The sequence below is a fragment of the Podarcis filfolensis genome, assembly GCF_964270895.1.
Source record: "Podarcis filfolensis genome assembly, chromosome: 1".
NCBI lineage: Eukaryota > Metazoa > Chordata > Lepidosauria > Squamata > Lacertidae > Podarcis > Podarcis filfolensis.
The window spans coordinates 119,401,491-119,429,389 of NC_139604.1; the positions used below are offsets into that span (position 1 = coordinate 119,401,491).

The 27,899-nt window shown below is 45.5% G+C and overlaps 1 protein-coding gene and 1 long non-coding RNA gene across 30 annotated transcripts in view; one reads left to right on the forward strand and one right to left on the reverse strand.

Moving 5' to 3' along the window:
- Positions 1–27,899, forward strand: part of EVL (Enah/Vasp-like) — a 141,696-nt gene that overhangs the window by 109,872 nt on the left and 3,925 nt on the right. For 5 of the 28 annotated variants that reach the window (XM_083613075.1, XM_083613048.1, XM_083613073.1 and 2 more), the window contains 9 exons: positions 8,252–8,315; positions 12,572–12,630; positions 13,244–14,128; positions 19,525–19,739; positions 21,439–21,554; positions 22,836–22,896; positions 24,831–24,894; positions 25,595–25,664; positions 25,764–25,826. In XM_083613075.1, coding sequence (XP_083469201.1) covers positions 8,252–8,315; positions 12,572–12,630; positions 13,244–14,128; positions 19,525–19,739; positions 21,439–21,554; positions 22,836–22,896; positions 24,831–24,894; positions 25,595–25,664; positions 25,764–25,826 — 1,597 coding nt within the window. The remainder of the gene's footprint in view (positions 1–8,251; positions 8,316–12,571; positions 12,631–13,243; positions 14,129–19,524; positions 19,740–21,438; positions 21,555–22,835; positions 22,897–24,830; positions 24,895–25,594; positions 25,665–25,763; positions 25,827–27,899) is intronic. The other 23 variants (XM_083613049.1, XM_083613071.1, XM_083613053.1 and 20 more) reach the window with 12 other exon arrangements.
- LOC310766415 lies at positions 889–27,897 on the reverse strand. 2 transcript variants are annotated; one of them, XR_014550137.1, is made up of 6 exons: positions 27,590–27,897; positions 11,930–12,185; positions 7,185–7,226; positions 1,823–1,886; positions 1,350–1,458; positions 889–1,208 (listed from the first exon to the last, which is right to left on the reverse strand). It is a non-coding gene; the product is annotated as an uncharacterized lncRNA (long non-coding RNA). The 2 variants fall into 2 exon arrangements; XR_014550138.1 differs by having other exon boundaries at positions 7,185–7,349.

A 27,899-nucleotide genomic window follows, 5' to 3' on the forward strand; every position in this document is an offset into this window, starting at 1 on the left:
GCTACAGTATTTTGAGGGCATCTTCCTACACCTGTGGAGGAAGGTTCCTTCCATAATACTAAGGAAAGACGCATCACACACATCCCTCCCTAGATCACCCTCACATTATCCCTCCTGCACAGGTAACCCAGACAAGCAACAAGCAAAGGAGATGAAAGGGTAGGCCAAGTAAACTGGGTCTCACCAAGGTGACTTATAAATAGGGTTTCAACATCACAAACGTCATGATATAGTGACACAACTTTTCAAGTGGGTATTATTTTCTTTCCGCTGGTTTAAATGAGTTCTAAACATCCCCAGAGTTGCATTTCTTTCATATGCGATTTGGGGAGGTGGGGGCAACGTGGTTACATTAATCTGTTTTTGCATGTAATGTATAGTTAGCCCCTTATTTCTTCGCTTCAAGCTTCTTCATTTCAACTCGGCGGGCCTTGCATCCACTTTCCTTGGTGGGTATTTTTGAACCAGAGCGTCACAAAGCAGCATTCTGCATCACAATTCAAACAGGGGGTGTGCGTAAAGGTAAAGTGACCCCTGACCATTAGGTCCAGTCGTGACCGACTCTGGGTGCTCATCTCGCTTTATTGGCCGAGGGAGCCGGCGTACAGCTTCCGGGTCATGTGGTCAGCATGACTAAGCCGCTTCTGGTGAACCAGAGCAGCTCACAGCTGGAGCGGTACCTATTTTTCTACTTGCACTTTGACGTGCTTTCGAACTGCTAGGTTGGCAGGAGCAGGGACCGAGCAACGGGAGCTCACCCCGTCACGGGGATTCGAACCCCCGACCTTCCAATCGGCAAGTCCTAGGCTCTGTGGTTTGACCCACAGTGCCACCCGCGTCACATAGTGAAATGCGCATAGTGAACTGTTAATTCAGTTGCACTTTTTTGGACTGTTCTCTTTGCCCTCTCTCTATGCGTTAGGAGTCAGAGCCTTTTCACAGTGACCTGAGAAGCCCAGAGTATTTTGATGGGTGTAATGAAGTTTCAACAGCTCTTTAATGTGGGGAAGGGGGTTTGCTGAGCATCTTGATGCTGCTTGGCTAGGTTCCAGCAACAGGTGGCAGGCTCATTAGCCTGTATTCCGCTGCAGCATAATTGATCAGCTGCTAAATTACTTATGTCTGGCTCTGGGCACTTCATCTACCATAAGCAAACAGGTGATTCCCAGGTTATTCCAGTTTGACTCTTCCGTAAATCAGGAGAGACACTGTAATGGAGAAAGTTCGAGTCACTTAATACTTTTTCCTTTATTTAATCCCACCCGACTTCAAAGTGGCCCGCGCGGTCATTGCCCCCCTCTTACTCTCACAACAACCCTGTGAGGGAGGGAGGTGGGACTGATACATACCTACTGACCCAAGGTCTTCCATTGAACCCCATGGTTGAGTGCAGGTTTGAACTCGAAGGTGTCGATCAAATTCCGACACATGAGAAGCCAAAGTCCTGGAGACCAAGTCCTGTGAGGAAAGGGTGAAGGAGGTGGGTATCTTTAGCCTGGAGAAGAGGCGATATGATAGCCATCTTAAAATATTTACAGGGCTGTCACATACAGAGGATGGAGCAAATTTGTTCCGAGTTGCTCCGGGGATGGGGGGGGGGCGGTAGGGCCTGAGCCAGTAGAGTCAACGTAAAAGGAATGGGATTTCGACGAAAGGAAAGAACATCCTGATAGTATGAGCTGTACAACAGTGGAACAAACTGCCTTGGAAGGTGGTGAGCTCTTCTTTGCTAGAGGGTTTTAAGGAGAGGGGATGCTGTAGCGACGAATTTCCTGCATCGACTGGGGTTGTTTTTATTCATTTATTCATTACATTTACATACCTCCTATCATCTGAGGACCACAGTCCAAGGGTTGGCCTTCTGGGTCATTTCCAGCTCTGTGATTCTGTGAAGGGAAAATAATGGAACAGTACAGAGTGCAGGCCCCACCCCCCCATTTTTGGGGTCTACTCGGACACTGAGGTCCAGTGCCGAGGGCCTTCTGGCGGTTCCCTCACTGTGAGAAGCCAAGTTACAGGGAACCAGGCAGAGGGCCTTCTCGGTAGTGGCACCCGCCCTGTGGAACACCCTCCCACCAGATGTCAAAAAGAAAAATAACTACCAGACTTTCAGAAGACATCTGAAGGCAGCCCTGTTTAGGGAAGCTTTTAATGTTTGATGAATTACTGTATTTTAATATTTTGTTGGGAGCTGCCCATAGTGGCTGGGGAAGCCCAGCCAGATGGGTGGGGTATAAATAATAAATATTATTATTATTATTATTATTATTATTATTATTATTATTATTATTCATTTCCTATTTGTACTCTTCCTATCCCCAGTCCCACTAAAGAGATCTGCATCCGTATCCATTACCAGATCACATTGGCAGCTGTCAGACCATGGTTTTTATCTAACTTGATATTCTCTGCAGCGACTGGCCACAGCTCTCCATTGCCCAAGTACTTGCAGTTATATTTATTATATTCTCTTTATTACTAATATTAATATAGAATATAACTGCAAGTACTTGACAATCATTTTCTAAGCAATTTTATTTATTATCATTTTATTATTATGCAGTTATGTATCAATATTTATTTATTTATTATTATTAAGCATTAGCTGACATTTTCAGAAGGGTAAAATTAAAATACTTTGGTTTTCCAAAAGCAGTTTATGTGCCTCTTCATCAAACATAGACTTAAATGTTGTCCAATTATCCAATTACAAAAAAAAAAACCAATAGCAGATTTGAATTCCTCACACCAAAAAACATATTTTTTCAGACCCTTCACTGAAGAAATTTGCAGACATTACATTTCACCCCCTAAAATGACACACCCTAACAGCATCTGATTTGCCCCCTACTCTTGGCCCAGTAAGTGATACCCCCCCTCCAGCCTGAAGGCTCTTTCCACATATGGTTCTTCTTACTTAGATCAGGACCATTGAGCTAACTTGGGGAACAGCTTCCAGCACCCCTCTCCTCAAATCGAGATGCACCTTGCTTCAAGAGAGGGGTTGCAGTGGACCTTCTGTGACAGGAGTTGATCTCTGAGGGAGGGCAATAATTTTCAGGTGTCACTCCCTGCAGGTCTTTACTGCAAGAGGGCCTTGGCCCTTGTAATTTAAAGGATCTTTGGCAGGTGGGCTGGGAGGTGCTTGCTTGAGGATGCAAGTTGTCTCAGCCCTAGCTGAGTGCCTGCACATTTCCGTCCACTGCCAACGTTTGAAAGCAGCTTGAAAAATATCGCTGAAATGTAGCCCTCAGCCCTGGTGGTTCTGGTTGGAAATCCCTAAGGGTTTTCCTGCATGCCTCAGTGGGTCCCCATCAGCCCTTTGCAAAGAACATAAGGCCCATCTAGTCCAGCATCTTGTTCTCACAGTGGCCAACCAGATGCCTGTGGGAAGCCTGCAAGAGGGATCTGAGTTCAACAGCCTACTGTCCTCCTGTGGTTTCCAGCATTCAATACTCCTCTTCTTTGGTGATCACTCGTAGCCAAGTAAGATTGTCTTCCATGAACACTGTCTTAACAGTGAGTCTGTAGTGACTGTGGAGGCCAGTTCTGGATCCACACGTCCTTCCAAGGTGGGGACATAGGTTTCCGGGCGGGAGTTGATTGTGGTGAGGGCTTGCCAAGCGTGCCTTTCTCTTAGTGCGTTTCTCCCTTTCATCCTGAGTTCGAGCGTCTTCAAAGTCTGTGACACCTTTGCTGGAGGCTATTCTCCAACTGGAGTGCTCACAGGCCAGTGTTTCCCAGTTGTCTGTGTTCACACTACATTTTTTTTATATATTTGCCTTGAGAGAGTCTTTAAACCTCTTTTGTTGACCACCAGCATTACGCTTTCCATTTTTAACTGCCTCCTCCATTATGGTTAGAAACTGTGGAAAAGAAATAGCCTCCACGAATTTGTCTAATCTTTTAAAGCCATCTAGGTTGGCAGCCATCAGATTCATTGGATGTTCCCTTGTTCTCTGCCCACCTAGGTTCTCTGGAGCGGGGGCGGGGGGGATGTTCTGGCTAATTGTCATCAACTGGAAAGGGGAGGCAAAACTTAATATAGTATGTTTCCGATATCGTTCCCAAAAATACACTGAAAGCTGAGTCATAGGATGCTTGTGCAAAATGCAGGGGGTTTGTTACAAAGCCAACACTTGAAGGTATTAGCAAAGCAATTCATGAATGAATTGCTGCAAAGACTGAACTGCGGAAAATGGTATATCCTCACAGAAATGTCCACACATGTGGTGAAAGCTCTTGGCCAGTTCCCCAAACCTGTCACCTGTAACTGGTGATGTTCCAGCTCGAGAAGAAATCTTTAAAGGGGAGGGCCCAAAAAACCAATAAACCATATTGCTTGTTGTTATTTAGATGAAATTTGTGTAGATTTCTGTTTTGTTAAAAAGAGACCCGCCATTAGGTCAGGCACGCATGCATGCGACTGGGCTCTGATGACTTTACAAAAATGAAGGGTGTGTGGAGGGATTCGAATGGAGAACTACCAGAGGGACATGGGAATCTCATAACCTCTGCGCAAATCACCTCCACCCAGGTGCCACCTTCTACCCAACAGAGTTCTTAAGCAATTTTTCCTTTGGTATATTTCCCCTTAAATATGTTTGCCTTTGGATGGACATCCAATGAACTGAACATTGGAAGATTCAGGACAGATAACAGAACGTTCTTCTTCATGCAGCCCATAGTTAAACTGTGGAACTCACTGCAGCAGGAGGCAGTGATGGCCACATGAAATTCATGGAGGATGAATACCAGTGGCTGGAAACCACAGGAGTGGAGAGTTCTGCTCTTGTGCTAATGTTCCACTTGCTGGTTTCCCACAGGTATCTAGTTGGCCACTGTGAGAACAGGATGCTGGGCTGGATATGCTATTGGACTGCTCCTCTTCTTACATTCTTAAATTGCTCAAGGAAGGCAATTTGGAGCAGAAAAAAGTGGTGATGGTCTGGCTAAGTGCCCTCTCCTTCCTACATTGCTTCTCTGCTATAAATTATCTCCTCCTGATAATGCCATTGGGGCTCAGTTGCAACACACATTTATGTGTGACGTGCCACCAGTCCCTGAAGAAAGCGACTGCTCTGCCTCATGCAGGTCGTGCGCATGAGAAATTGGGCTGCTGCTGAAAATAATTCCATGTTCTGAATTTGTGCATGAGGTTTGGCAGAGCATAAATGCGAAGCTGAACTTCAGAAAGCCAGAGCAGGGCAGCTCTCTGCAGCCGACCAATTGTAAGAACGCAATAACTTTCTAATTAGCCAGTGTTTACAAGCAATTTGTAGCACTTTGGTCTGCCATGACACCATCTGCATCACAATGCATTTTGTTTGGTTTTGTTTCTGCTTAGCTGTAATAAGGAGAGAGACTTCGCCCTCTGTTATAAGGCGGGCGTAGCTCGCTGAGCATCTGCCTTTGCATGCAGAAGATCCCAAGTTAAGTTTCTGGCATGTCCCAAGTAGGGCTGGGAGAGACTCCTGCCTGAAATCCTTGACAGGTATAGATGGGCATCCCTGTGCTCCAAGGGTCTTTGAAAACTGCATGATTCCATCACCACCACCACCTCCTGCATCATTGTGAGGATTCTCACAATCTTTCCAATATCAATATTATCGTGTGGTGTGCAGAGCATTTGTGGAGAGAAAGCCTGTATATTGCCACCATAGAAATATGGCTTTAATAATAATAATAATAATAATAATAATAATAATAATAATAAAAAATTTTATTTATACCCCGCCCTCCCCGGCCAGAGGCAGCTAACACCAGTAAAATTACAATAAAAACATAATAGCGGAGGGGAAAAAACACAATTTAAAATACAGGCTAAAAATACAATTTAAATGCAGCCTCATTTTAATAATAGCCCATAGATCAAAACCATAAGGAAAGGAAAACATCAGGGTCAGACTGAGTCCAAACCAAAGGCCAGGTGGAACAGCTCTGTCTTGCAGGCCCTGCGGAAAGATGTCAAGTCCCGCAGGGCCCTAGTCTCTTGTGACAGAGTGTTCCACCAAGTCGGGGCCAGTACTGAAAAGGCCCTGGCCCTATCTCTTTACATTCTGAGCGTTCAGAGATCTCAGGAGTGGAAATAAATCTGCCTCCTGGCTTACCTAGCCTCTGCGGCATGGGCAGCTAGGGTTTGCTTTCTTTGTGTTCTGCCCCATAACTCAGCCCGTTTAATTTCTCCATGGGATTTATTGCGAGCCATCGAGCCAGCTGCCCTCCTCCTGGAGCCTCCCGTTTATCTGGGTTCCATTTCTTGATGTGTGATGGACTCTTGGGTGTTAACATGGGATTCTAGGCCTTTTTCTTAGGCTCTAGAATATGTGTATTTGGGGCAGGGGAAATGACAGGCTTCACCCATGCAGTAGATGCATCCATTGGCACATCTTCAAAATATGGCTAAATGCATATTGTGATTTATTTATTTTTTAGGTCCCTACGTGTGTAAAAAACACACCTATGAGTACAGGCAAGTGTAGCAGTGTACCAGCAAACAAGTGAATATTTTTTGGGGAGCATGGAGACACAAACCCTCTCCCTGTGATGCCCCTCTCACATGTCCATTGAACACACAAGGTTTAAGGAGAGAGGATGTTGGAATCCATTGCACAGCAAACAAACAGGCACCAGGCTTGTAAAATACTGACTGGTAGCTGCTGGTTTTATGGACCTGTGTTTCTGGTTTTGAATTGCTGCTGAGGGGATGCACAAACCTGTAAATTTTGCTTTCTTTCAGTTTCACATTTTTCTAGCCTTAACTAAAGTTCTCCACTGTTCTTCATCAGCTTGCATTTAAAAAAAACGCACAAAAAAAACCTCAGGAAATTTTGGCTGCAGTTTAGTGTTCATTTCTCTCACTGTGCACATTTTTCTATGACCTTCTGGCTAATGTAATGCATTTTGTCAGTTATGTTCACTAATACATGCGTTTTTGTGCACACTTGCCGCATATACATGCATTATTTGTACACGTTATTGGTTGGAGAACTTCATTGCAATATTTGGAGAAGTGATATGTTTTGGCTCACTTGCTTTTTCTGTAAGTGTGAATTAAGTAGGTTCGCGTTAAAATGACGGGCCAAACTGAATTTCTCCTCCAATTCTTGGGAATGCAAATAAATTGCAGGGGAAGTGATATGGAAGGAAGAATCAGTGGGTGATGGCACATGTAAAACACCTACCTTCCTTTCCCCAGACGCAAGTTTCCCCGTCTCTTCATTTGCCTTACAAGGGGAACATAAGATTGAGAGTCTTGTGTTTTCCTTTTGGAAGTTTGAGAGTGTTGGGCTGTTGATGAAAATTGCTGCTGAGATTAATTACCGTATTCTTCACTCCATAAGACGCACCTAGTTTTTAGAGGGGGAAAGCAAGAAAAAATATATTCTGCGCAGAGCATGTAAGCAGCTCTCGCTTTTCTTGCTTTAAAGCAAGCAAAGTGAGAGCCGCTTACATGGCTTCTGTCCTGCTTTGCACAGCTCTCACTTTGCTTGCCCATCCCTCCTCCTGCCTCACTGTAAAGTGAGGCTACGCTGGAGCAAGAAGAGGAGGAGGAGACACCGGGACAGGTGCTTTGCTTGCTTTACAGCGAGGAGGGAGGAGGGATGGGCAAGCAAAGTGAGAGCTGCGCAAAGCAGGACAGAAGCCATGTAAGCGGCTCTCGCTTTGCCTGCTCCCGTCCGTCCCTCCTCCCGCTTTGCTGTGAAGCCAGCAGAGCAAGAGGCCCTGCGCAGCTCTCGCTGAAGCCAGCAGAGCAAGAGTGGTAGCTGCTCAGCGCCTCTTGCTCTGCTGGCTTCACAGCGAGCGACGGATGGGAGCCATGGCTCCGGCTGCAGAGGCATCCCTCAGCTCGTGACTGCAGCGGTAGCCAAGGGATCCTTCTGCTGCCCAGTGCATTCACTCCCTAAGACGCACAGACATTTCCCCTTACTTTTTAGGAGGAAAAAAGTGTATCTTGTGGAGCGAAAAATACGGTAATAGTTCTGCATTAGGTCTCCCTTTATCACAGGTGTCTTACTCCATAATACTTACCTTTGTGCTGGCGCCTGATAATGTCTGGTTCCTGTATGTCCTGCGTTGCCTTTCAAGTCATCAACAGAAAACAAAATCAAGGTCCATTGGCATTGACACTTCACTTTGTCATGGCTGGTCAATGAGTGCTGCTTCAATGGCCTTAAATAATCTCCTTCAGATACCATACGACATATTCTTACTGCCTTTGCAATGATTACTGTGTTGTTTCATCTTCTAGGTCCAACAACCCAACGCCAGGTTCAAAATGGACCTTCTCCAGATGAAATGGAGGTTCAGAGACGGTAAGGAGCAAAAACAAATAATCTGCAAAGCACTGTAATTTTTTTAAGCAAATACCAACTGTTGCTAATATAATTGAGCCTGTCAAAACACCAGGGCATTCTTTCAGAAACTGCGTTACTGTACAGGCCAGTTGTCGCTATGAAACATGATGCAATAAATGGAATTGTTATCCCATCAAAGTGGGTGGTTATTTTAGCCTCTGCTTCTATGTTTGCATCCTGATCTGTTAAAACCAATCAGTGTATTTGCAACCCGTGAGATTCCCTGTGTTGATAAAATATGTTTTGCCCATCAGGATTGTAGTACTCTGGGCTCCATCAGTTCTGTTCTGTACTATAAGACACTATAGGAAAGACTCTTCAGTATGATCAAGATATGTGTGAGACAGATCTGCACTCCAATCACTCCAATCACTGCTTTCACTTTTATTTTTCTGGGAAGCCTCATCCCTTACCTCTTTATTATTTATTGATTAGATTTATATCCTGTGCTTCCTCCCAGAGGAGCCCAGGGTGGCAAACCCATCAAAAACAATTATTTTGAAATATTCAAAAAATCATTCAAAATCCATTCTAAAACATTCTAAAAACATTTTCCGAACTGGCAATTTCAGGGTTGCCAGGAACAGTTTCTTTCAGCCATCAAACACCTGGGTAAAGAGGATTTTTTAAAAAAAGAAGAAAAAAAAAGAAAAATCCTTCTGAGAGTCAGTAATGAGGGAGATGGATGCACCTCACCAGGGAGGGCATTCCACAAATGGGGAACTACCACTGAAAAGGCCTTGTCATCGGCCATTGCCGGCTGGGAAGCCCCCGGAAGTGACACCAACAACAAGGCCCTTAGTGGTGCATAGGGCTGTTTCTACAGAAAGTGGGGGTGGAGGTGGTCTCAGAGACCACACGGCATATATGCAATTTATAATGTGGATCTTCCAGTTTGAGCTTGTGACGATTATCATGGTACTTTTGCTTAGGTGATGGGTGGCAGCAGGGTTAGTGAAGTTCCTTGCATGATCAGTTTGGCCCATCGCAAAATGTGCTGGAGTGAATCAACAAAGCTGACATCCATTCCTAAGCCATCTTCACAATGTTTTGCTCAGTTATGTTTGTGTGTTTATTTTCTTAAGCTTCTTAAGCAAGCTTAAGGTGCTGGGCCTCTAATTATCAAGAGGATCACATTATGTAGAGAACATCCTGCTGGCTACATCTACCGTAGTGATTATTTCAGACCGTTGTGTATGGTTCCGTTTCCTGAAATGGCGTGTGATCCCCTTATTGGCCGCTCCCCAAGATCCCAAATGACCCAAGTGAAATACTTTATCAATCAAAATCAGGACCATTTAGAGGCATGGGTGGTTTTTCCCAGTTTTCATGCCATTTGTGACAATTAAGTCTGCATTTTCTCAGTTACTGGACCTTCCAAAGTTCAGGACTGAAGCGACCATGGGATATTTCCAGAAACTCTTCTGAACTATCCTTGAGGGGAGATGTGTGCAAGTTACCATGATATGTGGGCAAGGTATTCACAGATCAGGGCAATGCTTGCATTCGCAGCAGCGTCTTTGACTTCACAAACCAGAGCATGTTGTAGACAAGTGCAATGACTGGACACCTGTCTCTCACTATTCCTATCACTTTTGGTGAAGAGATCGTGAGTTCCATTCAGCCAGAAATTTCATCCAAATAAGGGACCTCTGGCTTCATGTTGGCCGCCAAAACTGATAATAAGCCACGTTGAAGATCCCACAGGGATTAGCCTGGTTAGAGTGGCACTTGCCACAACCGGTCCTTTAAGAGGCAGAGATACTGCACTCAACTGGTCCAGACAGGAGCAGGGTAGATGCCAGCTACTACCACTATGGACGTCAGAGAATTCTGATGGAAACCGGACTGGAAATTGCCAATGTGTTCATTTTGCATCCCGTGCCCGGAACTTAAAACCATCCAGCAAATAAAATCAGTAGTCTCTGTTGTTGTTTTTAGCAGTGATATGTAAATTAGAACCATAGAGTTTTAGAGTTGGAAGGGACCCCGAGGGACATCTAGTCCAACCCCCTGCGATGCAGGAATCATTTTGCCCAACAGGGTGCTTGAACCCGCAGCCCTGAGATTGAGAACCTCATGCTCTACCAACTGAGCTTTTTTGATTATGTTTCTCCCACATTCGCCTTGTGTTTGCTTGCATTGAAGTAAATGGTGTGGAATAATTAATTGCATAAAATTCTGCCATGGCGGGCAGCGAGACTAATAACATTGGGGGGGAGCAATGTCTAAATTGGATTTACAGTGCAGCTCTACGCATGTGTACTCAGAAGTAAGGCTTATTTCCAGGTAGAGGGGTATAGAGGGGGATGCAGTTCAGCAGGGCTTACTTCTGAGTAGCCATGCAAAGCATTGCTTTGTTAGTGCATTGCTCATATGTTAGCTCAAACAAGTGTGCTACCAAAGAGCACAAATTATAACTGCGAGCAGCAAATCTCCAAGGCAGTTTTGATCTAAAAGGCCCTCTGGTGGGAATTCCTCAAAACTACATGCTCCTTTAAAAGGCTATGGTTCCATCGCATGAGAATGATGCTGGCATACCTGCTACTTTTCCAGCTCTGAAGCAAATTGTAAAAGGATGTGAAGGAAATAGTTCCTGAGGAATAGTCCTTTTTGGGGGGGCGGGGATGGAGGGGACCAAGCTATATATTCTTGCTATACCTGGACTGCAGAAGCAGATATATGTTCCACAAAAAAGGTGTTGCTTCCTATACCTGAGATCCACTTATGGAGGAATATTTTGGGAAATATGATTAGGAAACGATTACATTTGGGGCTAATATTATTTATTTATGTTGCTGAAAGCCATTTCACACAGATAGTTAGCCATCGCATTTTTGCCAACAACTGCTCTCGTATTTTCAGATGAAAAATCAGAAAGACAGATCATAGACAGGGATCTTGAATACGGGATCCTAACTAAGCAGTTTCTGGCTTCTCCAAGAGCATGGTAATACAGTGGACACTCGGGTTGCGAACGTGATCCATGCAGGATGCACGTTTGCAACCCGCAGCGGCACGTGTGGGTTGCGATTCAGCACTTACGTGCATGCACAAAGCACGATTCAGTCTTCTGCGCATGCGTGACCGCCGAATCCCGGAAGTAACCCGTTCTGGTACTTCCAGGTTTCGGTGGTCCGCAGTCCAAAAAAATGCAACCTGAAGCGTCTGTAACCCGAAGTAGGACTGTAGTTTTTCTGTCCCTTAGGGGAGAAGGAAATGAAGTACAAATACTAGGTCCTTAGAAGTAGGGCTTAAGCAAACAACCACCCCCAGCTGCAATATGCTGTTGCTCTTGAGCCAGAAAGCCAAATGGCACTGCAGGTATTAAATCCTAATAGGTAACAATTTATCCCATAAAACCAGCCTTCACTAGGGATCTTAGGCCTATAATACCCAGTTCAGCAAAGGTTGAGCTTGCTGGCATGCCATTGAAATCCGATTGAAACCTGTTGAATTTAAAGCATGCTTCACTTTCCCCTAGATTACATCACGTTTCCATGAGGGGTACTGTGAGTAGAAACAGCTTTCTACTTGTATACCCTACTAAGAGTAACAAAAGGTGCACCTACCTGGAGAGGAACCTTGTCAAAGACTGCCCTGCAGCCTGTTCCAGCTTGACTGTCCCCTCTCTGCCACAGGGCTATTCAAATTTCCCTGAGGGAAGGATCCAACTTTTTAAAAAGTAGATACAATATTGTTCATTGCAGTTCTTTTTTAAAATGCAGTTTAGGGTTTCCGCTGAATAAATCCTCCTTGCGATGATTTGTATGCTCAGTGCTGGCTATAAATACCTTGTAGCCTTGTACCTGGCATTGCATGGAAAACCTAAGAAAACAACAATAACACAACAAAAAATTCAATGCGGTTTTGAAAGGTTCAGTCCGCCATTTTGATTCAAAATGGTGCCCAACATAGAGAGAAACCTACTCCTTGAAATCAGCCGCCATCATGCAAAATTGGGTTACAGTCTCTTAAAAGGTGTTCCACATATAGTAAACAGGCAAACAACATTCCAGAATTACATAGTAATTATATTTATTACATAGTAGATTGTAATAAATGAACAGTGCTGCAAGAAAGCTGTTTTGTGGGCATCATCCCTCCCCCCCCCCAACAAACCATACCCAGTGCAAACAAAGTCAAAGTGTCTGGTCAAATGCACATTAGGAACTAAAACTTGATTTGTTTTTCCTTATTCCCTTTTGTTTTAGGCAAGCCATGGAGCAGCAACAGCGCCAGGAATCTCTGGAAAGAAGAACCTCTACCACAGGCACGTATCCGGCTTTTGTAAGCAACTCGGGCCTCGCCTTTCCCCTGCTTGCCTCCTTTAACTTTCACCTGCTCCCTGGAAACGGTTTGGCCTGTTGAGTATTGCTGCAATTATCCTGTGGCTTGAAAACATTTCAGTCAGACACGGGAGGTACAAAGAGGGATGGCAACAGCGCAAGTGCAGCTGACGTCGAAACTTAGCTCATTGTGCTCTGGGATTTGGTTGCTCTTCGTTTTTCTGCAAGGTGTTTTCACACCGCAGGATTAGAAATCTTCTTCGGCTTAAATGGCATGGGATGCAAAAGGAAAGCCTGGAGTGGCTATGTTTTGTTCCGTCTTCTATGTTATAGCAAACAGGCATGGCCCAGATGAAGGCCAGTGCTTTGTGGCGTGTTGGTGTTTAACTGTCCTGGCTTTGTTTAGGCATCCTTAAAACCTATACCTGTACTAATCTCTATTAAGTTTTGGCTTTGTTTTGATTTGTTTTTGATTTAATTCCTCCTTCCCCCCCGTCCCTAGTCTTTCTAACCATGGTGCCATCTGTCGTTCCTCAGTTCCAACCCATCTTAATTCTTTCTCCTCCCTCCCCCCTTTTCCTTTTCTGTTATTTTTAGTTTCCACCCTTCAGATAAAAGTGTCTTCTTCCCCCTTCCACTGCCAGTCTCCTCCTCCTGACTACAGTAACTACAATGCTTCCACTTCCACGGGTGCTGTCCCGCCTCCACCTCCTTACGCCAAAGTTATCTCGTCGGCATCTTCTCCTCTCCCTGACCCTCTGGGCAAAGCCTCTTTCAAACCCCCTCAGGGGCCCAGGGAACCCCCTCTGCACTGCCACCGACATTCTGCCTCAGAGTTCTCTCCATCTCCAGCTTCCTCCATCCCTCCGGCCTGGCCAGGCTACAGGACTGTGACACGAAGCACCAAGCACATCTCTTTATCCCCGCCACCTGCCCCGGCTTCCCATTACCCCTTCGCCCCTCCTCAGCCCACCAGGCGCTCCTCTCTCTCCTATTCCCCTCAGCCTCCCTCCCCACCCGTGACCCTGACGCCCCCCGTACAAAAGGGCCTGTTCCTGCAGCCCCATATTCCAGTGGTCCTCCCTGTCCTCCCTGCCCAAAACGGCAGGATGCGGGGGCCCACAGATACCGTGGTCCAAGACACCTCCGCAAACGTACCTCAGCTAGGTCTGAACGGCCACCGCGACGGACATTTTGCCACGCAAATTCCTCCGAGCTCCTCTAGGACCCAGGTAAAGAGAACAGACGAGTCCTATTTCTCGTACTTGGAAGCCGTGCCTGTTTCGCATCTGCCTGTCATAGCCGACCCAGCGGGGTCTTACATCCAGGCTTTCCCCCGGCCCTCCCAACATTCGCCTCATTCTCCACACCAGCTCTATCCATCCATGTCACACTTTGTTCCTTATTACGCCGCTGTATCTGAGGTGAATTTGTCCAAGAAGAACCTTCCTTACATGACTTCATCAACCATTTCCCACTTCAGTAAGTACTTGGTTTGAAAGAATTGCATTTATTTATATTTAGGCGACACTTTTAGGTTTTAAGCAATAGGTTATAAGCCCCAATTTTTTGACCAGACTTTCAAGAGCATGCTTAAGTGCCTGCGGAAGGTGCAGGACAGAGGTGGCAAAAACCTGGAACTCTCTAGGTGTTGTTTGATTCTCATTGGGCCCAGTTAGCATGAGTCTGACCAAACTGCGGGAGGCAGTGGAAGACAGGAGTGCCTGGCGTGTTCTGGTCCATGGGGTCACGAAGAGTCGGACACGACTAAACAACTAAACAAAAACAAGCATGATCTGCAGTCAGGAATTATGGGAATAGGGAGTCCCATCAACATCTGGAGGGTATAGGCTCCCCAATAAAGATGTTATATCCCAGAGAACTACATACATAACTAGTATAGTGTAGAACCTTTTTCAGGCCAGAGACAAAAAACTAAAATTCGCAAAAGAATTTTTTTAAAGCACATTCAGTGAGAGAACAGGGAGTGCTGACATAAGGGAGGCAGACCGCGCCCCCTCCCCAGTTAGCATATGTTAATTCAGTGGTTCTCGAAGTTTTTCCTCTGTGGCAGAATAAAATCGCACCACCCTGATTTTTTTTATTGAAAGGAAATACGTTGGAAAACAAAAAGCAGCAACTCCTAGCAGTGGCTGATTAGAACACAGAACACAACTATTTTATAATGTAGCCATGGGGCATCCAGAAAGTAATAAGACAATGAAGCTACATAAAAACAGTTATCATTCTTGCACGCTTGATGCTCCTGCTTTCATTTTGAAAAGATATCTATCCATATTCTGCAAATAAAAAATGTTTTGATACTATACTACACTGAAATGTAGAAATGTTTCTTTGATTGGCCTTGAATCTTCCTGCCGCAATTGCCACACTCTCCTGCCACCACACCTTTTGAGAACCACTGTGTTAACGGATTGCCTGTACAAAAGTCTCGTAGGCTGAGGGGGGACTTTAGTGTGATGTGCCAGCGGAGAGCACAAGCCATAATCAACAAAGTTTGCGGTTCAACTCTTAGCTTTGCTTAGAAGTAGCTAGGTGGCCTCAGGCAAGCCACCATCTGCATTATACAGCTAACAGTACTGACCTCCCTTACAAGGTTGGTGTAGGAATTACTGAGGTGACTGAGCATTTTGAACAGCCTAAAGCAATCTATAAATGCTACGTAGTGGCTCTGTTTAGCTTAGGGCTCTGGGTCTGCAGCAGCCCCTTTTATGCCACAGAAAAGGGGCTACTGAGATATTGAGGGGAGGTGGGCAGTTTGAGTTGCAGAATTGGAAGGGAAGTCTTCTTTTCCTAGAGGGCAGGGAAGGCAAAGCACATCTGAAGGAGTGCTTTCATTTGTGGTGATGCTCTGTTTCAGTTCTGTGCTTGTCATCTGAGGCACTTTCTTTATGTCCCCCCATCCCAGAGAGGTTTGGAGGGTGGCAACAAAAGAACAGGCCTTTTCTGTGGTGGCTCCCTGATTGTGGAATGCTCTCCCCAGAGAGGCTCTCCTGGCACCATCATCACATGTCTTTGGGTGCCAGGCAAAAACATTCCTCTTTATCCAGGCCTTTGGCTATTAAATAATCTATGGCCTGTGAAAGTGTGGGGGCTGTTATTATGATGACTATTTTATTATTAGGCTGTCTGTCAGTATGCTTCTTTTTATTTTATTTTTTATCATTGACGTTCTGTGATGTGTTTTTAATGTTGTACACCGCCCTGAGATCTTTTGATAAAGGGAGGTATATAAATTGAGTAGATAATAATAATAATTCTCATAAAAGAAGCAACATGCTGCAAGGGGTATGCATAAGGTAGCTTCACAGGCAGCCTGACTAAAAAGCTAAACTCAGTTGGGGGGGAATAAAGAGAGCAGGAGTTTTCATTTGGAGAATTCTGAAATCCGCCGAGTTGTAGATCTACGTCGCTTTTTCATTGTGGGCTTGAACAGAAGCTACGGACTGGAAGACAACCCCAAATTAAGAGGAATATCAAACACTTTGGTGGTTTTAGAGAGCAATGTGATTTAAGTGACAGAAACAAAGCTGTAGACAGGTAGAAATTAACCCAATTGTATGATAAGGAATTCTAGGGGAGGGGGAGGCAGAGAATGCACACATGAGTGATGGGAGAGTCTCTGGCTGAGTAAAAGAACTTCTGAGAGCAAGATTAGTCAGCGGCTGCATTAGCTCATCATAATAAGACCTGATGGAGACCCCTGCTGGTTGTTCTATGACCAATTGATTGTCAAAGGTCAGCACAGAATTGGCTCTTCTCAGAGGCAGCACCTGTTCATTTCATCATCATCATCATCATCATCATCATCATCATCATCATCATCATATTTATACCATGCCCACCTGGCTGGGTTTCCCCAGCCACTCTGGGCAGCTCCCAATAGAATATTAAAAACATGATAAAACACCAAATATTGGGAGGGTGTTTCACAGGGCAGGTGCCACCACCAAGAAGGCCCTCTGCCTGGTTCCCTGTAGCTTCACTTCTCTCAGTGAGGGAACCGCCAGAAGGCCCTCGGAGCTGGACCTCAGTGTCTGGGCTGAACGATGGGGGTGGAGACGCTCTTTCTTAATACAAGCCCTGAGGACTCAGACTATAGGCACAGAATGAGATTGTTTATGGGTCAGCACAAAAATGCATAGGGAAATGAAAGTAGTCACCAGTGCTTTGCTTCGGGGGGGGGAGGTGCTGGTACTCTGGGTGGCTGCCCTGGGTGCAAAATTTCCCATGGGCCAGGGAAAACAATTACATGTAGAACCACTACATGTTTACCGGAAGGAACTTCATTAAGATCTTGCTATATAGTTCTTACATGATGCCTGTTAAGTAAATGGCCATACCTTTTCTCTGTACTCACAGTACCTGACTGTGCATGCCTTATTTTCACCATGGGTCCTACTGTCCAACATTCTGCCAGGATATGGGGTCGTGGGCTTTGGGAAGGAGGCAGTGCATCTCCAGGATTCTGTCAGAGCCTTGCACTTCCTTCCCCAAACCTGGGGAGCATTTGCCCAGCTCAGGGAAGGAGGCGTGATGCTCTGGGAGCACCTGAGAGCCTTCCTGCCTCCTTCTCCTTCGAAAAGGTGCCGGTACTGCGTACCGTTGCGTACAGCCAGAAAACACTGGTAATCACAAGAAGAAGCTGAAGGGTGGGCTTTTATCTCCAAGCCATAATGCAGCACCCACCTCCCCCAGGTAATTCATGAGATGGAGACAGTATTCATTTTTAAACACCTATAAATGAGTGTTTGCCCAAACTTTCATGGAAACTTTGCCCAACCTTAACTTTTTAATTCTTTGTTTTTGTACACTATTCTGTTTTAGTTGTGACATAGATAGATGATAGATAGATAGATAGTTTTGCTTTTATCTTGGGTTTCTAATCTAGTTATTCATAAACTTTTACTGAATGCCCATTCTTAATTGGTTTATGTCAAGGAACAGTCAAGGATTTTTTTAAAAAAAAATTATATGAAGTGGTATACTTTTTAAAAATAAATAACATCTTTCTAAGTGTCTCAACCTGGTGGCCGGGAAGCAATTTTGATTTGCCAAAGATGACAGAACGGGTGGATGTTTACAAGTTTGGAATAATGTAAAGTTAAGTGTGATGCTGGGACATTTTTGCATATACGTTAGAACATAAAAATGTATCGACCCCAAATATCTGTCCAGTTGTGTCTTTTTCGCAGTGGCCAAGTTCAGTTGTGGCCCAGGGTGAAATGCAGAAACCTCTCAAGGCTACAAATATCTAAACAAGAGAACAGGTTTAGCTGCCTATAAAATCTGTGGAATCTACTTTATTGGGAGAGTTTTGTGTGAATGTATCTTTCAGTGATTTATGTCTAGATCAAGGATTCCCAAACTATGGTCCGCAGGTGATGCGTATGTTGATTTGTTGTTGACGAGGGGAGTTGGGGCACATCCATCTCATGAAATATTCATATTGAATTTTTTAAATAATATTTTATTGCTTCTTTTATTTTGTATATTCTACTTTATTGCAATACCATTTGAATGACCCAAAGCATGGCAGACGCCTGGAATCTGAACCCTGGGGAAAGAGTTGCCGACTGGTGTCTAAGGGATGGGGAGAGAGAAGATCAGTGGTGTATTGGCCTAGGTCATGGTGGGTTGAAGACCCCCTTACTATTTCTGCAGCAGGGTCCCTATCTCCAGCATCCTAGAACCACCCAATCAGCATGAAAGGGGAGCTTTTTAGCCCTTATATGTTCAAAAGCTAAGTGTTCGGAGCACTGAAAAGACGACGTGCTTCAGTTTTACGAGAATGGTGTGCAAGTTCTATTACATATGATGGAAAACACAACTTAAGTCACTCTGAAAGAAGATATTGGAGTGGTCCAAATCATTTGTCCAAGAGATCTGTGCATGAAGAGTAATAGACAAATAGTGTAGTGGTTAAGAGCTGTGGACTTGTAATCTGGTGAACCGGGTTCGCTTCCCCGCTCCTCCACATGCAGCTGCTGGACGACCTTGGGCTAGTCACACTTCTCTGAAGTCTCTCAGCCTCACTCACCTCACAGAGTGTTTGTTGTGGGGGAGAAAGGGAAAGGAGAATGTTAGCCGCTTTGAGACTCCTTAAGGGGAGTGAAAGGCAGGATATCAAGTCCAAACTCTAATAATAATAGTAATAGTAATAGTAATAATAATAATTGCACAGAAAATAGTAGCTCTGGCTGAAAGGCAACGCACAGAGATCTACACTGATTGTTGTGATAAATCCCTGATTATTATATTGTATAATTATAAGGTTATTGTAAGGGGGGGTGTCTTTGAGTGGGCTTTGGCTGTGACTATCTTGAAGGTCCGCTGCATTTGCCCCTGTAGAAGATCTGTGAATATTTGCTTGCTCAGGACCCAAACTATTCCCCAAGGGGCCTGATAGTGGCGGCAGCAGTGAGTTTTTGACATTTAACACACAGTGGTACCTCGGGATGCGAACGGGATCCGTTCCAGAGCCCCATTCGCATCCCGAATGGAACGCAAGATGCAATGGCACGTCTGCGCCTGCGCGGGTCATGTTTCACTGCTTCCGCGCATGCGCATGACGTCATTTTAAGCGTATGCGCATGAGTGAGCGGCGAAACCCGGAAGTAATGCGCTCCGTTACTTCCGGGTTGCCGCGGAGCGCAACTCGAACGTGCTCAACCCCCGAAGCACATTCAACTTGAGGTATACTGTTTGTATACTGTTTGCTTGGTGGATCATGGGAACCTGAGAAATTTGGTGTCTCCTGTCTACTTTGACATGAGCAACGATTAAGGAAAGGGGACAATAAGTGTGCAGGGTGGAGTACCATGTGATTCCTGAATTATTGTTCTTTTATGTTCCAGGCCCCGTCCTTCCACCAGGCCACCCCTCGGCTGGGATACCCACTTCCTCTGGTGGTCCACCTCCGCCTCCTCCCCCGCCTCCTCCCCCTTCGGGCACTGTGCCACCCCCGCCGCCCCCGTTGCCAGCAGGCGGTGGAGGGTCCGGCACTGACGACGGGTCCGTGTCGGGACTAGCGGCAGCTCTGGCTGGTGCCAAACTAAGGAGAGTACAACGGGTAAGGAATGAGGGCTGCTGCTGCTGCTGCTGCTGGCGGCGGTGGCCGTGGTGGCATAGAGTTTAGACCGGGAACTCAATTTCAAATCCTAGCTCTGCTGAAGCAAGTTGCTCACTGCCCCTCTCTCTCAGCTTTAGCCTTCCATCTTAGGGCAGATATTATAGGGGCACCCTCCCACTTGCCAAGGCATAATCCTGACACAAAATATGCAGCACTCACACCCTACCAGCACATACACATGACACTAAATTCTTTAGTGTTCCAGTTGGGTTGTTGTTGTCATCCATCTGTCTCAAGAGACAATGGAGTGCACCTCTGTGGGTAAAGTCAAACTACTGTGTTAGTGGCACTGAAGTGACTTCCCCAGGACACAAGCCTGGGGAGTGTGTGTGGAGTTCTTGGGCTGCCCAGATGACAAGACCTCCCTCTCGGCCTCACTGATGTGGTCCAATGGAAAGCAGGGCAATGTGTTTAGTATCAGCTGGGCTGCAGGAGTTGCTGGAAAGAGGCATAAAAGGCTCCATTCAACCGTCTTAGAGACTCCACTCTGGATTTGCCAATCAGAAGGTCGGCGGTTCGAATCCCCACGACGGGGTGAGCTCCCATTGCTCGGTCCCTGCTCCTGCCAACCTAGCAGTTCGAAAGCACGTCAAAGTGCAAGTAGATAAATAGGTACCCTCTGGTGGGAAGGTAAATGGCATTTCCGTGCGCTGCTCTGGTTCTCCAGAAGCAGCTTAGTCATGGCTGGCCACATGATCTGGAAGCTGTACGCTGGCTCCCTCGGCCAATAAAGCAAGATGAGCACTGTAACCCCAGAGTCGGCCACGACGGGACCTAATGGTCAGGGGTCCCTTTACCTTTTTAACTCCTGAGCCTTTTCTTCTCCCGAAGATGTCCCACCAGGCAGCAGAGGTTTAGAATCAGAGTTTTCTTTCTTCTGGCTGTGCTAACTTCCCAGTTTGGCAAGCCCTGTCTGCCCCAAGATGGGTATTGCCCTTGTTAATACTTCACGGTGGAGTTTAGAACCCAGTCCTGGAGGAGTGTTAGCATGGACATCTTGTTCTGAGTGAATGAGGCTGCCTACCCAACTCAGCAAGCATAGCTCTGGATTAGATGGCTGGCCGCTCTCAAGTCACATGATGTGTGTGCAGGCAATAGCACATTTAGGTTTTTCTGCCCCTGTGTCCCTCAGCAACTCCCAGGCCAATAGGTAAGCCCATTTTTAAAAGATAAACTCAGTACAGTGAATGCATGTGTGTCGTATTCACACTGCAGATTGCTGCTGTTCCATGGAAGTAATTTATGCTTCTCTCGGTAAGGCTTGTGTTCACGTGATGTGGTTACAACGACTGAATTCAGTCGTCAGTCTCTATAAAATAGACACACATCATTGTATCATATCACTTCATAGGTGTTCAAGTACACACCAGTGCAGCGAACAAATCTTCCTTTAAAAATAATAATGATAATAAGATAATATGAACATTTGTGTCCTGCAAACAACTAATTAGTAAAGCAACACACACACACACACACAAAATTCACAGATGGCCTCCTATTATGTTTCAGCCACTAGTTGTCTTGACAGCGACAGCTGCCCTTAGTGCCTTGGATTTTTTTTGTCGCCTTTCTCTGCTTAGACAGCGAAATTGGACCCCCTTAGTGCCCAGATCTAAAATGCTGGTTTCTGTCTTAAAAGCCAGAGGATGCCTCAGGAGGTTCTAGTCCCAGTGGTGCTTCCAAGGGCGATGCCAATAGGACGAGTAGTGGTGGAGGCGGACTAATGGAAGAAATGAATAAACTACTGGCGAAAAGGTTGGTGGTTCTCACTCCTGCCTACAGTAATTGAGGGGTGGGATGTTGTGTATTATCTGTGAGTAACACTGGCTCTTATCTAATTCCCCCACCCCCAAACTGTTCCAAGAATCTTAGCGAGGAGGGAGAGGTAGATTTGGCCCACTATAGGTCGCATTAACCTAGTTGCTAATCTCTAATTTAGGGAGACCAGGGCGAATGTCCTTGGAGGTTTTCAAGCCAAGGAGCTGCCCAAATTCCACAGCGGGGGCGGGGCGGGGGATTAGAATGTACATTGGGATCTACCAGTAGATCCCTGGGTGATCTGTAGTAGTAGATTGGCAAGAGTTTATGACTCTCAGTTGTTTAACCATTGCAACAACACAGCTTTTCTCACCTCAGAGATGGTGCTGAAGTGAAGAACACTAACCAGGAGTGGACTTTTGTGTGAAAATACTGTGAGGGTCGGTTCAATGCTGATCCTATAAACCAACATCTAGGCTCAGAATTTGGCCAGGCACCATGTTCACACAGATAGTTAATCTACAGCATAGTTTTCAAAACTTGGGTCTCCAGCTGTTTTTTTGGACTACAACTCCCATCATCCCTAGCTAGCAGGACCAATGGTCAGGGATAGTGGGAACTGTAGTCTAAAAACAGCTGGAGACCCAAGTTTGGGATACCCTGCTCTATGGGATTCGCTCCCAAATAATATGTGATGATGGCCAACAACTTGGGTGAATTGAAAGAGGATTGCAGCAATTCAAGGAGAAGGTTTCCAGTTGCTACCAGCTACAATGTTCTACCTCCACTCTTGAAAGGGATATGCCTCTGAAATCCAGTTGCTGGGAATCACAAGTGGGGAGAACTAGTGGGCTTCTCATCGGCATCTGGTTGGATGCTGAACTAGATCAGCAATTGACCTGACCCAACAGAGCTCTTCTGGTGCTCTTTGTGTTCTTAATTCCAACCGTATGTCTTCTGCACTTGACTCTGGTTGGTAGATCTTGGGGTTCTAGTAAAAACAACCACCAAAGTAACTCTGACAAGCCTTCCCAGTTCTGCTTCACTATTGCTTTCCGCATTGCCTCTGGAAATATAACTACGGTTGCCATGTTTCATAGGGATTACTTGTTGTCTAGTACAGATTCTTTTCTCTGCCTTCTGTGCACACACACATAAATTCAACTAAGTAAGGTAAGGGGGTGGGGAGTATGAACTCGCTGGTTCTCTGAATTCTGTGGTCTGTGAATATTTATCCGAGGAACTAGTTTATAGTCTCACCCTTCACTCTGTCCTAAGGAGGAAAGCAGCATCACAGTCGGACAAGCCAGCTGACAAAAAAGAAGAGGAAAGCCAAAACGTAAGTGGAACACCGCCTCACACTGTGGAGTTTGCAGTAGTGAAAAATGTCTCCCAAACCAGCTGGTGTAAGAAGGCATTGTTTTCCATTCCTCTGTGCATTTGTCGCTTGCAACTCCGTTTCTTTTCTGCTGCGAGTTCGCCTTCTGCACAAAATGAAGTTTTCAATCTCAAAACGAAGTTTTCAATCTGCAGTCAAATGAAGCGATTTCAGCTGCCTAAGAGTGACTGGCCACCATGCAGAGGTCCTCTTTCCACACATGTTGACATCATGACTTGATGGCGTGCCATTACTCTCAGGGACAGGCGGGGGGTAAAGTAATTTCTGTGTAATTTACAAACATTGTTTTCAGCTCGCTTTTAATATCGAGGAAATTTAACGTGGAATACGTACACGTACACGAAATTGCTTTCTTTAAAAAACAAAGGAAAACAGGCGTTTGGCTCTCGGACCACCGTGTATTAAAATTTGTAAGAGAGCGAGAATCTCGCAGTGTGTGGGTTTCGAAGTGAGCTGCAGCTTCGATATCTGCTTTGGTCCAGGCAGATCAAATTAGGTGTGTCCACTTCAAAATCCCAATTCGCCAGATCCCTCTGCAATCTCTGAGCTTGAGCTGCATAAACCAGCACTGAACTCGCACACGGACTGATTTGCCGAACAATGGTTTATGGCTTAATGTTTTGTCTGAACACAGTCTTGCACACAAACATATATGGAGCTGTGTAAAACACTCCTATATTACGTCCTATGCGAAGGGAATGAGATGGGTTCCTTTGGGAAGAATGCTCTGTAATACAAAAGAAGTGAAGCCCAGTTCTGTTGTATTTTGCAGGCGGGGAAGAAACCCTCTGATCTTTAGAAGTAGGACAGAATATATAATGGCCACCAGCCATGAATACAAATACGAACATTATTTATTTCTGTAGCTGAGGCCATTGCAAAATACATAAAGCAGAATGAAATATATTACACAGTTAAAATAATTAGTAAAACAAGGCGTTCTGTTTGCTCCCACGAATAATTAAACTTATCCCCAGGAACCTTTCTTAAACTGACACTATAATAGCACAGCAGGCCACTTTTTCAAAGGTGTAGAGGGATCTGTCCCCTAATAAAAAGTTAATCAGATACCCAACCAAACTGTCAACTGGGAGATTTAAATCCTTGAACAAGAATGCTCTGAGGTCCTTGCAGATTGGGCAAACCAGTAAGTAGTGGGGCAAATCTTCAGGGACGTAACCTCCATGTGGGCAAACTCTTTGTAAGGCATCCTGCAATGGCAGTCTTCAACTATGCCAGAGTCCGTAGACTGGAAGGTCGGTGGTTCAAATCCCCACAATGGAGTGAGCTTCCGTTGCTTGGTCCCAGCTCCTGCCAACCTAGCAGTTCAAAAGCATGCCAGTTCAAGTAGATAAATAGTTACCGCTATGGCAGGGAGGTAAACGGCCTTTCCGTGTGCTCTTCCTTCCATCACGATGTTCTGTTGCACCAGAAGCAGTTTAGTCATGCTGGCTACATGACCTGGAAAGCTGTCTGTGGACAAACGCTGGCTCCCTTGGCCTGAAGTGAGATGAGCGCCACAACACCATAGTCGCCTTTGACTGGACTTAACCGTCCAGGGGTCCTTTCCCTTTTCTCTTTTTCTACCTCCTCTGTCGGAGGCAGTATGCCTCTGAATACCTGTTGCTGGAAGTCGTAGCTGTGGAGAGTGTTGTTCTGCTGAGGTTCTGCTTATGAGTTTCCCATGGGCATTTGATTGGCCACTGGCACGAGAAGATGCTGGACTGCCTGCGCCTTTGGTCTGAGATCCATCAGGGCCCTGCTTATCTTCTATGTTCTTTTACAGAAAAAAAGTTGCTCCTAACATAGCAGTCGCAGGAAAGTACGAGTTCTTCTGAAACGTTAATCCGAAGCTTTGTTTGCTTGTTTTCTAGGAGGAGGCTAGCACCTCTCCTTCCCCCGGTACGCGAGGCCCTGTTCAGCAGCAAAATTCCTCAGGTATTCCGTTCCGTTACGCGCTTCTCTCCCTTTGAAAGCAGTCAGCAAGTAGGTCAGTGGTGGAGCCTGACTTCACCATCCTGGTACTGAACAAACAGCCCATGGAGAGGACTGGGGGCTGCATAAAAACACAGAAGTTGCAGGAAGCCTAGAGGATTCTGGGTGGTCTCTCTGGCGGGGGGGGGGGGAGTCCCAGGTTCAATAGATAAATCTTTTTCTTTCTTTTTAAAATGTCAAGTGTTTTACTTCTCAGCCAGTCATGAATAGCAATTTAGCAACATTTTTTTGCAAATCATCACTGATGAACATCTTACAACTTGAAAGCCTCTTCTGAAAGATTCAGTAAAAATACGCAGATTTATTTATTTTTCTTGCTCATTCTGGGGTAACATAATATTGATCTATGGAATCATTTGTATATCACAGGAACTTAAATACAACCAATCTCCATCAATAGATAAATCTTGCTTTGTTTCCAGATGCAAGCTTAATGCTACAAACGAGTTACTGGCATATCATTGCCCCAGCCACTCTGGGCAGCTACCAACATATACAGAGACTTAATAAAACACTAAGCATTAAGAACTTCCCTATACAGGGCTGTTGTTTGTTTGTTGTTACGATAATGATGGGGAAGAGGGGGAAAGCACCACAAAGCCAAGCTCTCTCTTGTTCACTTTGCATGGGTTTCTTTTTTAAGCAGATGCTGGAAAGAAGCCTTGGGAGAGAAGCAACTCTGTGGAAAAACCTGTCACTGCGCTACTCTCTAGGTGAGCTGCGGAGTCTCCCTTTGTGGGTCCACCAGCATGCATTGGAATGTGCGCATGCTGCAGCTGCATGCGCTCATGTCATATCCTCTCTCACCATAGAAATCCATCAGTGGGGAGGAGTCCTGAACCAAAGAGCCCCATTCAGTTCCAACCATCCTTTAGGTATTGAAAAACTGCTCTGGCTCCTCTATCTTGTCTTTGCGAACTCACGCAAATCCTTTCGTTCGTCAGCTAACTTCCTGCCTTCCTTCATGCAACTTGCCACTATGTCTGCTTCCCTGCCGTTGAGCAAACGTTGGTCTCGACGACTTTTGCATAGAGACAAAGCTCTCCCCCAAAATACTACGGTGCTAGTTTGCACAATTCTGCAAAGCGTGCTAAGCTATACGTTATGTAGCCCTCTGACGATGCAGTACATTTTTTGAGAGCCAAACGACGCATTGTATTGAATGCATAGTTTGGCATTGTGTGATGTTACAAGAAGAAGAGAAGAAGAAGAGGAGGAGGAAGAAGAAGAAAGCAAAACCTTAAATAGCAGCCCAGGGGTAGTGGTGGTCTCATCAGAATCAGGTTTGTGGAATGGTTTGTTTTAGCTCTGTCCTCCTGTGTCTTCTTGCTGATGAAAATTCTGCCCCAAGGCTGCAATTTGTCACAGGAGTGTGGAGCTGTCCCCGCATGCTAGTCTTAAAGGGGACTATAACACCACAAGCGGCGACTTCAATTCCTTGCCAAAGAGCAGCTTCCAGGAGCAATTTTTTCTTGGGATCATTTTATTTGTTTGTTTATTCTACCGTATGTTTTTCAAAGAGGTTTTCGTGGGGTGGGGGGGGAATAGGAAACATATACCGTATTTTCCACTCTATAAGAGGCACCAGACCATAAGATGCACCTAGTTTTTGGAAGAGGAAAACAAGAAAAAAAATATTCTGAATCCCATAAGCCAGGACAGCAAGCGGGATTGCTGCGCAGCGATCCTGCTTGCTGTCCTGGCTTATGGGATAGCCGCGCACAGCCTCTCCCAGGCAAGGGGAGCCTTCATCCCTTTAAAGAGCACGCCTGCATTCGCTCCATAAGACGCACACACATTTCCCCTTACTTTTTAGGAGGGGAAAAGTGCGTCTTATAGAGCAAAAAATACAGTAATATACAAAATTTAAAATATAGAGTAATAGATTATTAGTGCAAAATTCACGGTGCAAAGCCCTCATGAAATAAAGCTGTGTTAAGCTGGCTAGCATGGTGCTGCAAGAAGGAAAGGGTTTGGATGTAACACTAAGCCTGCTAGCCTGTGGTTTGTTTCCAGCTCCAGGAACAAAGGAGCAAAGTGGGGACTGCTTCAGTCTTCAGGCAGCTCATGCACAAGCTAATTTTCCTAAGCATGGCTTAGGGTGACTATTACACCCAAGCATGGCCAGTGTGCGGCTTTATGAGTGTGTGGCTTCATCTTCGGCTGAAGGGCGCTATCCAAATTTCAATAATAATAATAATAATAATATCATCACATCCTGCAAAAACTGGCCACATAGTTTGGCCTTCCTTTTTGCACCTGGCAACTTGTAAAACCATTCTTTCTGCACTGCACAGTGTTGGCCACATGAGGTCCTCCTGCCTCAAGCTCTACAACAAGTAGTGCCCAAATGCTTAAGAAGTGGCCGTTGTGTGTAGATGACGGCGCTCTTTTCTGTTGGCACGTCAAGCCACGTATGACTGAAAAGCACTTTTATGGGGGGGGGCGTGGGGAAACAAGGGCATGTATGCCTGGGAGAGGAGAAAGTATTAAAACCGCTTTCTGGGTTGTGTTTTCAAACGTGGCATGGTCAATCATTAACAGCAGTGAAAGGGCTCTGCTGTAAAGTAGTCATAGAAACTATCTGGATTAGCATTACAGATTTTTTTAAAAAAATAATAATAAAATCCTCACGTACCCTGATGCATTTCAGCAAACTCCTCCCCCTTTTCCAGTGCGTTCTCCTCTTGGGAACGGACGTCTTTCGGGTGACGCACGGTGGATGCTTCTTAGCGCTGCTTGCTTAGCAAGATCATGCTGGCTGCGGAGTGCTTCCCGGTGATGCAAGAGGGAGCGCGGGAGGGTCAAAGCAATTAACCCCTCGTGAGCTCCTTCCACCTGCTTTTATGCACCTCTTTGTGCGAGGAAGAATGGCCAGCATCATGGCCAGTGGCTTTAGAAAACGTTGGGGAATGTCCCTCTATGTTTTATTTTGTTCCTCTCTTTTT